This window comes from Cnephaeus nilssonii (genome assembly GCF_951640355.1).
Source record: "Cnephaeus nilssonii genome assembly, chromosome: 12".
In the NCBI taxonomy this organism is placed as follows: domain Eukaryota; kingdom Metazoa; phylum Chordata; class Mammalia; order Chiroptera; family Vespertilionidae; genus Cnephaeus; species Cnephaeus nilssonii.
This window is the reverse complement of record NC_137083.1, coordinates 61,956,635-61,969,520: the sequence shown is the minus strand read 5'-3', so window position 1 is coordinate 61,969,520 and position 12,886 is coordinate 61,956,635. Positions and strand designations below refer to the sequence as shown.

The following is a 12,886-nucleotide window of genomic DNA, read 5'->3' as shown; positions in this document are numbered from 1 at the left end:
TTTTTACTGCTAAAAGTAGTCCAGCTATATCAAGAAATGACAGTGTAGGTATCAAAGCAACTTGGTAATAGCTTTTGAGGTTCTGTAGCAAAAACCTCCCAGCTGCCTTTTAGCTTCATTGATCATGATTTATTTCTACAGTATGGATGGATTTCGACTGGTGAAATTGAATGAGGTCATCCGACAAGTGGATATTGTTATTACCTGTACAGGTACGATTATAACATATAAAATGGGTGGCACTTGAGAATGCCTTTATGGAACAAATGAAAAATGACTGAAAATGTTCTGAACAAAAGCAAACTTAAAAACCAGAGATAGCAGTTTACAAAACCAGTCCATCTTTCACATTCTTCCTACCTCTTTAGAGCTTGACCGAAAGTATGCCTTTAAGTCATTCATAGAGGAAGGTTTCTTTCCATCTCTTTGTTCTATATCTCCATTCATCTTCAACCACATACGAGATGGCTAGAGATGAGTTTTGTTTGGGAAGCCAGATCTTACATTTGTACATTTGATTTTTTTTTTATTTTACCTCCAAAAGTGATGTATATTTCTCTATAGTCCCTATAATTAAAGCAAGGCTGAGCAAAATTCATAGAGAAATTGGGAAACCTAGTTGTGTTGATTCCCAAAGAGATAGATTTTGAGTTTTAAAGAGGAATATGCAGATATGGCTAGTTTTCTTGGACTGAGATTTTATCTTTATGTTAGAACCCTAAACTGTTGGAACATTGGTTTTCTTTTATAATTGTATCTTAGAGGGGGAAAATCAGAATATTTAAAAATGAATATATATATATATATATATATATATATATATATATATATATATATGCTCAAGAAGAGCTGGGGGCAGAGAAGAGGGACCACAAGAAACTGTTCTTGCTTCACATCAATCCATTAATCTATTTTTAAAATAAATTTATTGAGATTTAATTCACATATCTTAGATTTCACCCATTTAAGTGTATAGTTCAATTTTTTTTTTTTAGCAAATTCATAGGGTCATATAACCATCACCACAATCTAATTTTTTCAATGATATATAATCCACATATGAAAAATTCACCCTATATACTGTTCAGTGATTTTTAAAAAATGTTTTTATTGATTTTAGTAAGAGAGGGAGAGAAGAAGGGAGAGGGGGAGAGAGAGAGAGAAACATGGATGAGAGAGAAACATTGATTGGCTGCCTCCTGCACACCCACTACTGGGGATTGAGCCTGCAACCCAGGCATGTGTCCTTCCCGGCAATCGAACTGGCGACCTCTCAGTGTGTGAGACTACGCTCAACCAACTGAGCCACATGGGCCAGTACGTTTTCATTACCCCCAAAAGAAACCCTTACTATTAGCAGACATTCCTCATTCTGCCCTCCACCTTAGGCAGCCAGTATTCTCTCTGTCTTCATAGATTTGCCTATTCTAGACATTTCATGTAAATGGAATCATACAGTATGTAGTCTTTTGTGACTGGCTTTTATTTTTATTTTTTTACTCAGCATAATGTCAGTGTTCATCCATGTTGTGGCATGTATCAATATTTCATTTCTTTTTATTGCTAAATAATATTCCATTTTAAGGATATACCACATTTTACTTATTCATTTATCAGTTGATGGACACTGAGTTGTTTTCAAGCTATTAAGAATAATGCTGCTGCCTGGCTGGCATGGCTCTGTGATTGAGTGTTGACCTATGAACCCAGAGGTCACGGTTCGATTCCCAGTCAGGGCACATGCCCGGGTTACAGGCTCGTGCAGGAGGCAGCCCATCAGTGATTCTCTCTCAACACTGATGTTTCTTTTTTTTTTTTTTTAATATATTTTATTGATTTCAGAGAGGAAGGGAGAGGGGGAGAGAGATAGAAGCATCAATGATGAGAGAGAATCATTGATCGGCTGCCTTCTGCATGCACCAGGGATCAAGCCTGCAACCCAGGCATGTGCCCTTGACCGGAATCGAACCCGGGACCCTTCAGTCTCCAGGCCAATGCTCTATCCACTGAGCCAAACCGGCTAGGGCTCAACACTGATGTTTCTATCTCTCTCTCCCTCTCCCTTCCTCTCTAAAATCAATAGAAATATATTTGAAAAGAAAAAATAATGCTGCTGTCACTATGGAAAACAGTATGGAGTTTCCTCAAAAATTTAAACTGCCTGATCCAGCAATTCCTACCCCAGCTTTTTTCCCCCCCCCCCCATGTTCATAAAATATTTTTTTCACCCCTTTTCTATTAGTCTATGTGTCTTTTGATTAAAGTGAGTCACAGCATAATTACGGGTCTTGTTTTCTTATGCATTCAGCTACCATATATCTTTTGATTGGAACATTTAGTCAGTTTACATTTAAAGTGATTATTTATAAATACATAGTTATTGCCAAGGTGACCCAGCAATTCCACTTCTAAGTATATATCTGTAGAAACCCAAACACTAATTTGAAAAAATATGTGCATCTCTATTTTCATTGCAATCTTATTTACAATAGCCAAGATATATAAGCAACCCGAGTACCCATCAATAGACAAGTAGATAAAAAAGTTATGGTACATATATACAATGGGATATTACTCAGCCATAAAAAAAAAAAGAAATCTTACCATTTGCAACAGAATAAATGCACTTAGAGGGTATTATGCTAAGTAAAATAAGTCAGACATAGAAAGACAAATACAATATGACTTATATGTGGAATCTAAAGAACAAAATAAATGAACAAACAAAATAGAAACAGACATATAGAGAGCAAACTGGTGGTTGACAGAGGGGTTGGGGTGTTGGGAGGCTGGGTGGAAAAGGTGAAGGGATTAAGAAGTACAAATTGGTAGTTACAAAATAGTCACAGGGATGTAAAGTACAACATAGAGAATATAGTCAATAATATTGTAATAACTATGTATGATGCCAAGTGGGTACTTGAAATATTGGGAGGGGATCACTTTGTAAAGTATATGAGTATCTAACCGCTATGCTGTACAACCTAAAACTAAAACATATATTGGATGTAAACTGTAGTTGAAAATAAAATAAAATAAAATAAATAAAAAGAATAATGCTGCTGTGAACATTGTGTACAAGTTTTTGTGTGAACATGTTTTCAGTTCTCTTGGGTATATACCTTCAGGTGGAATTGCTGGATCATACGGTAACTCTACTTTTAACATTTTGAGTAATTGCCAAACTTTTCTAAAGTGACCACACTATTTTGCAATCCCACCAACAATGCATGAGAATTGCAGTTTCTTCACATACTCACCAGTTATTTGTTATTATCTGTCTTTTTTCATTTTAGCCATCCTAGTAGGTGTGAAGGTTTTGATTTGGATTTTCCCGATGATGTTGAGCATCGTTTAATGTGCCTATTGGCACATCTTCTTTTGAGAAATGTCTATTCAGATCATTTGCTCATTTTTTAATTCGGTTACTAGTATTTGTCATTTTATTATTGAGCTAAGAGTTCTTTATAAATTTTGGGTACAAGTTCCTTATCTGTTCTATGATTTGCAAATATTTGTCCTGTTCTGTGGGTTGTCTTTTCACTTTCTTGGTGTTATCATTTGTAGCACAAAAGTTTTAATTTCAGCGTAGTTCAGTTTAGTTTTTCTTTGGTTGCTTGTGCTTTAGGTGTTATATCTAAGAAAGCATGGCTTAATCCAAGGTCAGAAAAATTTATTCCCATTGCTGTTGAGAGTTTTATAGTTTTAGCTCTTACATTTAGGTCTCTGATCCATTTCAAGTTAAAATTTAAATAATGGTGTGAGGTAGGAGTCCAGCTTCATTCCTTTTTATGTGGCTATCTCTTCCGTTTTTAAGGTAACAAGAATGTGGTAACCAGAGAGCACTTAGACCGGATGAAGAATAGCTGCATTGTTTGTAACATGGGACATTCCAACACAGAGATTGATGTGGTAAGATCAAGCAAGTCATCATTGGGGGCTTTTTCTTTCCTCCTTGCCAAGGAACAAACTGGAAGAAGAAAGAGCAGGGTCACCAGCCACCCTAAACATGATTGTCCTGGCAGAGCTGCCCACAGTCAGTTCACTTACTAGCTCTATGATCTGTGCTTGTAGATAATATGAAGCTTCCTTGTCTCAACTTAATCATTTAAAATGATTGTTTTCTTCCACCCAAGCTTGATATCTGTTTACACTGTAAGCCATGTATAGGATTGAGAGCTGAGTAAATTCAGTACTACGAAAAAGATATAGTAAATGTGAGTCAGTTTTTATAAAATGGTAGTCAGTATTCTGGGAATGTTTAATTTTACCATAAAGGTAAGATAGGTTGGTTTAAGGAAACAAGTCAAGGGAGAGAAATCTGTGGGCTGGAATGAGAACATTGCTTAAGTTTGACTGTGTCTGTCAAATACTATGGTTTCTTTTTCTCTCTCCCTCTTTCATTGGGCTAAGTCTCCCCTTAACTGTTTTCCAACTATAGTAATTGGATCTCTAGGTGCCATAATCAACTCAGTAGCACATGTTCCTCAAATTTGATTCTCTAATTTGATTATATTCACCCTAAAATTTTCAAATCCAAAATAACACTTGGTCCAACTAAGTTGCCCAAGTAAGAGTTAATAGAAGTGTTATTTATTTCTTTTCAGACTTAACCAAAGTATTTCTCAGTGTGACTTTCACTCTGTTTTTAGTATTTTATGGCATTTTTCTGGCACAACTGTATTTCTCTCTGGGTAAATGGCTCAAGCAAAGCATGCTTTTATCTCCACTGAGGGCTGCTCTGATTGAGCTTCAGCATTGCCAGGTAAGGATCAGTTGATATATTGAGAGCCTGTTGGATAATATTTATTTTAAATGGTTTCTCTTTTTAACTCTGTGCTCTATTTTTTTATTTATAAAAATAGCTGGACAAACAACCTACCAAAGCCTATTCTACCCTTGATGTTTTTCAGTGGCACGGCTCTATTACTCTGTTTTACAACGATATTTTGCTTATGAATCATTTAGTTAGTTCTTTTTGTTGTGGTTGTGGTTGGGTTAAGTTTCACTTATGTGCTATACTGTCCCTTTAGTAAATGATCTAAGATATTAATATTTCTAAAACTGCCTAGCACATAGTACTTTTCTGGATTAATCTGCTTAGAGAGCCCCCAAATGGGAAAAACTTAAGGAAAGTAGTAGTAGTCCTGCTCTGAGCCTTAATGAGAAATTTTCTGATTAAGAGAAAAAGAAAGGAATTTTCCCTTCTAAACCCTCAAGAAGCACTGAACTGAAAAGAATTCCAAATGCAAACATGCATTTTAATATTTTTACTTTATCTCATTTCATTCTCTTGATCACCTCACAAGGCATTATTCTTGTCCTTGATTTTTAGTTGGAAAACTAAGAAGTTAAGTACATTATTTAGTCATACACATTGCTTTAAAAAAATGAATTTAAAACACAAAATCCAGGACTTTACTTCTAGGCTAGTTTTTTGTTTGTTTGTTTGTTTTGTTTTTCTGCACTATTACTTCCTCGTGATTTCCAAATTAACTTCACATCGTGATGGTGATCTCTCCTCTGAAGGCAGCCCAGACATAAGTAATCTCTCAGGCTAAAGGCCAGGAGACTCCTTACCTTTAATCGCAAACATTTAAAGTGATTGTTACATGCCAGGTGCTGTCTAGATTCTTGGAATCAGTGAACAAAACAGGCAAACATTCCTGCCCTCACAGAGCTTACTTTTTTTTTTTTTAATCCTCACACGAGGATACTTTTCCATTGATTTTTAGAGAGAGAGAGAAAGACAGAGAGAAACATCTATGTGAGAGAAACACATCGATTGGTTGCCTCCTGCATGAGCCCTGACCAGGGCCTAGGCCAGGGAGGAGCCTGCAACCGAGGTACATGCCTTTGACCGGAATTGAACCCAGGACCCTTTGGTCCACAGGTGGATGCTCTGTCCATTGAGTCAAACTGGCTAGGGCTGGAGCTTACATTTTAGAGAAGAAAATAAAAAACAATAAACATAATAAGTAAAATGTATAGTATGTTAGAAGGCAAAAGCACCATGGAACAAAGAAAAAGTAGAGCATGGTAAAGGTAATCAAGAGCACTGAGTTATAATTTTATTTTATTAATATTTTTATTCACTTAGAGAAAGGAAGAGAGAGGGAGAGAAACATGCATCAGATGCCTTCTGCACACCCCCACTGGGGATTGAGCCCGCATCCGGGGCATGTGCCCTGACCAGGAATTGAACTAACGGCCTTTCGATGCATGGGACAATGCCCAACCAACTGAGACACACTGACCAGGGCATAGAGTGCTGAGTTATAATTTTAATTAGAGGAGTCAGGTGTAAGCCTCTATGAGAAGGTGATGTTTGAGCAGACTTGAAGGAATTAGTCATGGGTTTTTAGGTGAAGAGTATTTCAAGATGAAAGAATAGTCAGATAAGTGCCCTGAGGCAGGAGGGTGCCTTGTCTGTTTGAGGATCAACAATGAGGCCAGAATGGTTGGAATAGAATGAGTAAGGGGCAGGATGAGGTCAGAGAGGTAATGAGCCAGATCTTATAGGGTCTCATAGGCCATTGTAAGAACTGATTCTATTCTGAGAGAAATAGGGAGTGCTGGTAATATTTGTAAGAGTCTGACTTCTGTTTTCAAAGGATGGCTTTTATTTTTAAAAGATCACCCTGGCTTCTGTGTTTAGAGTACCGTATTTTCCGGCATATAAGACGACTGGGTGTATAAGACGACCCCCAACTTTTCCAGTTAAAATATAGAGTTTGGGATATACCCGCCCTAATAGATGACACCCGGCGTATAAGACGACCCCCGACTTTTGAGATTTTCCTGGATTAAAAAGTCGTTTTATATGCCAGAAAATACGGTAGGCCTAGTTTTACAGGTATTGCTAGGTAGCCTCAGTATCTTCCAGGTACACTAGCCAAAGGCCATCTCTCAGTTCTTTTTGTGCTTTTCTTAGCAGAGGGTATATGACTAAACCAAATAGTCTAGAAAGGGAGATGCTCAGAAGGGCTTTAGAAAAATTAAGTTACTCTGCCTTTGATTGGAAGTGTCATAGGGAATGTAAAATGAAATTTAAGGAATTAGCAAAATCAACTAATAATTGAAACCAGAATGTTCATTCGCTATTTAGCAAATTTGTATTGAATGCTTGCTCTTCTCTGTGCCAAGTGTTTGTCTGAAGAATAGCAGAGAACAACAACATGCCTGCTCTCCTGGATTTTATATTCCAATGTGGGAGGCAGACAATAAATAAATAGACAGTCGCCCTAGCCAGTTTGGCTCAGTGTGTAGAGCGTAGGCCTGCCTGTGGACTCAAGAGTCCCGCGTTCGATTCTGGTCAAGGGCACATGCCTGGGTTGCGAGCTCGGTCCCCAGTAGGGGGCAGGAGGCAGCCAACCAGTCATTCTCTCTCATCATTGATGTTTCTATCTCTCTCTTCCTCTCCCTTCCTCTCTGAAATCAATAAAAATACACTTTAAAAAATAGACAGTTATTGTCAGTTAGTGCGTAGAGTTGAAGAAAAACAGCAAGAAGAGCAAGCCTTCTGAGAATTCTCTTCAGAGAATAGTGAGTAAAAGACCCTAAAGTAGAAAGTGCTTAATGTGCTTGAGGAACAGAAAGGATACCATCTTGGCAGGAACAGAATGGGGAAGGGGATGAGGATAGGAGACAACTCAAGGAGGTAGTGTGTTATGTAGAACTTTGTAGGCCATGATAAGGGCTTTAGATTTTATTCTGGGCACAGGGAAGCCATTGGAAGGTTTTGAATAGGTAACTGACAAAATCTGACTTGTGTTTTAAAAGATTACTCTGGCCGTTGTATAAAAAGAAAAACATGTCCACTACTTGAGTAGTGATAGAGACCATAGGAGGCTCTTTCAGTATTTCCAGCGATAGCAGTTGGTAGCTTGGATCAGATGGGTAAGCACTGAAGGTGATAAGAAGTCATATATTGTGAAGATAGGACCAATAGGATTTGCTAAATGGATTGGGTGCAGAGTGTGAGAAAAAGAAAGGAGAATCACTGTAAGTCAACTCAGTGCAACTGCGAAGGAGAATGAGTTGGTAAGTTTTTTATCCAGATATTTTTAATATTCAAAATTTAAGGTGTGTTTTTCTTTTTAAGTAGAAATTTATAGTTTTACCTAACCTTGAGATGTCGACTGCTGCATTTAAACAAGGAATAGCTCATCAAGAATTGGTCATTTAAAAGCTACATTTTTTTTCCTGAGAAATATTAATGCTGTAGGGAACCTGTGATAGGAATTGTGCTCTTAGCTGCCTTTTTTTTTTAATTATGTTTTTATTGATTTTTTTAGAGAAAGAGGAAGGGAGAGGGATAAAAAGATGAAACAGTGATGAGAGAAACATCGATTGGCTGCCTCTTGCATGCCTCCTACTGGGGGTCAAGCCCACAACCTGGGCCTGTGCCCTGACCAGGAATTGATCTGGTGACCTCTTGGTTCATGGGTTGACAACCAACCACTGAACCACACCAGCTGGGCTCTAAGCTGTCTTTAGGCCATGTCTTTCGCATATTGCCTCTCCCTTGAAAGCAGATCTGCTTACCCATGTGCATCACATAGAAGGCCTGTAAGCTTCATAATTCAAGTGGTTTAATCATTATGTACACACTAGAGGCCCGATGCACAAAATTAGTCCAAGAGTAGGTCTTCCTTCCCCTGGCTACCAGCACTGGCTTCCCTCTGGCACCTGGGACCTGGGCTTCCCTCTGGCCGCCGGCAGGGACCCGGGACCCGGGCTTCCCTCGCAGTGTCCAGTCTAACTAGCATATTACACTTTTATTATTATAGATGCTTTAAAAGTTTACTCCATGCTTTGCAAAACAAGAACCACGGCTGTTTTCCCTGAAAAAAAAAAAAAAAACACTGATGTGCACTGTTCCTAGTCATGTAATACCAGTTTGTGCAAGTATAGTAACTGGCTGATTTACATGGACACACACCTAGCTTGGGAAGGTAGTCTGCATTAGGGAACTTTTTCCTGGCGGGCTGTTTAGTGATTGTAAATCCACAGACAATTGGATGTCTTTAAGAGAAATCCTCGTAAAGCTGTGCTAGAGCCATAGGAAACCCTTCTCTTGAGGAGCGTGGCAGCCAAATAGACCTAAGTAGGTTATTGAAGTTGCCTGGAGAGCTCTTCAAACCCCATTTTAAAACTGATCCTTGGGTATTTCGCTTGCAGCATAGCCATTTTAAAGTTCCATCATCTCAATCAATAAATACCAGTGTCACCAAGGAGTATCTCTTGGCTCTATGTTGTTATTGCCTTCCTTGGTGATATTTCTAACTTAATTTCTATCCTTAACATCTCAAAATTATGTTTGCTTAAATTTCTTTTTAACTTTATTTATAGTACTCATAAAATTTCTTTTTAAAATTCTAATTTTAAAGTAATATTTGCTAAAAAACTTTTTAAAAAGTAATATTTGCTTAGTTTAACATTTCAAACAATATAAATACGCTTAAAGTAAGAAATAAAAAATTTACATAATTGAGATTATACTATACTAGAGGCCCGGTGCACGAAATTCATGCACGGAGGGGGGGAGTGTCCCTCAGCCCAGCCTGCACCCTCTCCAATCTGGGACCCCTCGAGGGATGTCCGACTGCCCACCGGGATTGGGCCTAAACGGGCAGTCGGACATCCCTCTCACAATCCAGGACTGCTGGCTCCCAACTGCTCGCCTGCCTGCCTTCTTGATTGCCCCTAACCGCTTCTGCCTGCCAGCCTGATCACCCCCTAACCACTCCGCTGCCAGCCTGATTGATGCCTAACTGCTCCCCTGCCAGCCTGTTTGCCCCCAACTTTCCTCCTCTGCCGGCCTGGTCACCCCTAACTGCCCTCCCCTACAGGGTTGATCACCTCTAACTGCCCTCCCTTGCAGGCCTGGTCCCTCTCAACTGCCCTCCCTTGCAGGCCTGGTGCCTCCCACCTGCCCTCCCCTACTGGCCATCTTGTGTCCACATGGGGGCAGGATCTTTGACCACATGGGGGCAGCTATATTGTGTGTTGGAGTGATGGTCAATCTGCATATTACTCTTTTATTAGATAGGATAGAGGCCTGGTGCACGGGTGGGGACCAGCTGGTTTGCCCTGAAGGGTGTCCTGGATCAGGGTGGGGGTTCCCTTGGGGCATGGGGCGGCCTGAGCGAGGGGCCTGTGTTGGTTTGCAGGCTGGCCACGCCCCCTGGAGACCCAAGCAGAGGCCCTGGTATCTGGAATTTATTTACCTTCTACAATTGAAACTTTGTAGCCTGGAGCGGAGCCAAGCCTCCTGCTCACTCCGTGGCTGCAGCCATTTCTGTTGGAGTTTATTATCCTTCTATAATTGAAACTTTGTAGCCTTAAGCGGGGGCCTGGGCTGGCCAGGGTGTGCGGAAAGCTTTGCTTCTTCCATTGCCGGGGGCAACCCTAGCCTCCCGCTCTTTCCAGATCTGTGGCTGCCGCCATTTCTGTTTGGATTTGTTTACCTTCTATAATTGAAACTTTGTAGCCTTGAGTGGAGGCTTAGGCCAGCAAGGGCAGGCGGAAAGCTTGGCTTCCTCCATTGCCTGGGAAACCCAAGCCTCCCTCCTGCTCTCTGTGGCCGTAGCCATCTTGGTTGGGTTTATTTGCATACTCGCTCTGATTGGCTGGTGGGCGTGGCTTGCGGGTGTAGCAGAGGTGTGGTCAATTTGCATATTACTCTTTTATTAGGTAGGATTGTTCTGCAACTTGATTTTTTCACTTAACAATAATGAATGGTTTTCATGTTAACACATATAGATATACTTCTTTTTTAAAGCAATTATATAATATTTCATTGTGTAGAATTATCTTGGTTTACTTAGCCATTTCCTTGTTGATTTAGATTTTGCTCTTAGAAACCACACTGGATGAACATTCTTGGGCACTTTTATTGAGCAAGTGTTTCTATAGGATACAGCCTTCAAAGGGAAATTGATTGGTCAAAGTTTATCCTATATAATAAAAGGCTAATATGCAAATTGACCAAACAGCGGAACAACCGGTCGCTATAATGCGCATTGACCACCATGGTGCAGACGCTCAATGCAGGAGCTGCCCCCTGATTGTCAGTGTGCTCCCACAAGGGGAGTGCCCCTCAGCCAGAAGCCGGGCTCATGGCTGGTGAGCGCAGCGGCTATAGCGGGAGCCTCTCCCGCCTCCGTGGCAGTGCTAAGGACCCCCAAGAGGTCCCAGACTGCAAGAGGGCGCAGGCCAGAACCCCCCTCCCCAGTGCATGAATATTGTGCACCGGGCCTCTAGTGTACATATAAAATTTTGTTATCTACTGCCAAATTGCCCTCTAGAAAGGTTGAACTTGACATTTCAAGAAATTTATTTATTTCCCATTTACCTAATAAATGGACCCAGACCATTAATACTATCCTGAATATACTAACATATCATTATATGTCTATCTTTCCCACTAGGCTGAAAATGTAAAAAGATACATTCCCTATCCAGAAATAGCTCACATTCTAGTAGAGGAGTCCATAGCCTTACCTATAATAGTGTCCTTTACTACAGTGTCTAGAATATAGTATGTACTCAGTAAATGATTATTATGTAACTGAAGTGTTTCTCTTTGTCTGAAAACTACTATTTGGCAGAAATCCTCAATTTTACCACCATGATCCAATAGGTACTCTTAGAATATGGACTTTCTGTTTTAGGCATTGCCTTTTGGAAGAAGGAAGTTGTCTTCAGTCTAACCTTATTACTGTTATTTGATTGCTGCTGTTAATAAACTTAACATTTCTTCTCTTGTTCTCGGAATATACAATATACAGAAATGGAAGGAGGGTGAGCCCATTGGGAGCTTTATTCTATCATTAAGCATTTCTCTAAAGGCTACTTCACATGTGCACTGAGGTCACAGAGCTTCTGTAACTTTAGGGTGAACCACCATCATTCAGAAGGTGGAACCTGGGACACTGGGACATGAGGGCAGAACTTGGGCCCTAGCATGCTATGTTTAGGATGTTCAGCCTTCTCTAACTAATCTCACTCAGCTCTGACCCTCCTTTTTTGTGTGTCTCTTTGGCACTTATGTATTCAGTTTGCACTGTATTAATTTGCACTTGTTTGCATGTTGCTTTGTAAGTATTTTAAAGGCTTTTCCCCCCATCATATATGTATTGTTTTGTGTCCCTAGCCAAAATAAGAGCTTTTTGAAGGCAGAAACCACGTCTTTGGTTTCTTTTGTATTTCCCATAGCACCTTTTACTGTGCTCAGCAGAGAGTGGGCGTACTGTATATGTTGTGGAATGACATCCTGAGTGATCCCTCCCTGGCTGGGCCTAAGATTAAATTTCCTGAAATGGAACAGTCCTAACCAACCCAGGACAGGTATTCTCTATCTAGCATGTTGGTTGCTCCTTTCAACTTGCTATTTGAAATGGCTCCCTTCAACACTTTTCGTCCACCAAGTGGGACCTGGCATGGCTGATGGTGTGCTTGCTGTATGTATTCCAGGCGAGTCTGCGGACACCAGAACTGACCTGGGAGCGAGTAAGGTCCCAAGTTGACCATGTAATATGGCCTGATGGCAAGAGGATAGTATTGCTGGCAGAGGTAAGACCTGAGGCTGGTAAGAGAGATTCAGCTCTGACAGGAGAGACTGCAATACTCAGATCTCCTCCTCCTCATGTTCTCTCATACTTTTCAACTCCTCTTAAGCACAGCTTAACTACTTTACCAATGGATTTTACATCTAACTGTGAAAGGTCTTTTCATTTTCATTTAGCAATTAAGAAACTATTTTGGTTCCCCACTTTTCACCAATTATCCTGTCTCTCTATGTCACTCTACAGGCTGAGTCAGATAATGACTATTACTGTGAAAGAAATTAATGGATAGAACCCATGCCACTCTGAGTGAT

At 40.1% G+C, this 12,886-nt stretch overlaps 1 protein-coding gene across 5 annotated transcripts in view; it reads left to right on the top strand.

Moving 5' to 3' along the window:
* The window catches only part of AHCYL2 (adenosylhomocysteinase like 2), a 178,188-nt gene that overhangs the window by 159,227 nt on the left and 6,075 nt on the right, over positions 1-12,886 (top strand). For all 5 annotated transcript variants that reach the window (XM_079786223.1, XM_079786222.1, XM_079786226.1 and 2 more), the window contains exons 11-13: positions 142-212; positions 3,818-3,912; positions 12,481-12,579. In XM_079786223.1, the coding sequence (XP_079642349.1) occupies positions 142-212; positions 3,818-3,912; positions 12,481-12,579 (265 nt within the window). The remainder of the gene's footprint in view (positions 1-141; positions 213-3,817; positions 3,913-12,480; positions 12,580-12,886) is intronic.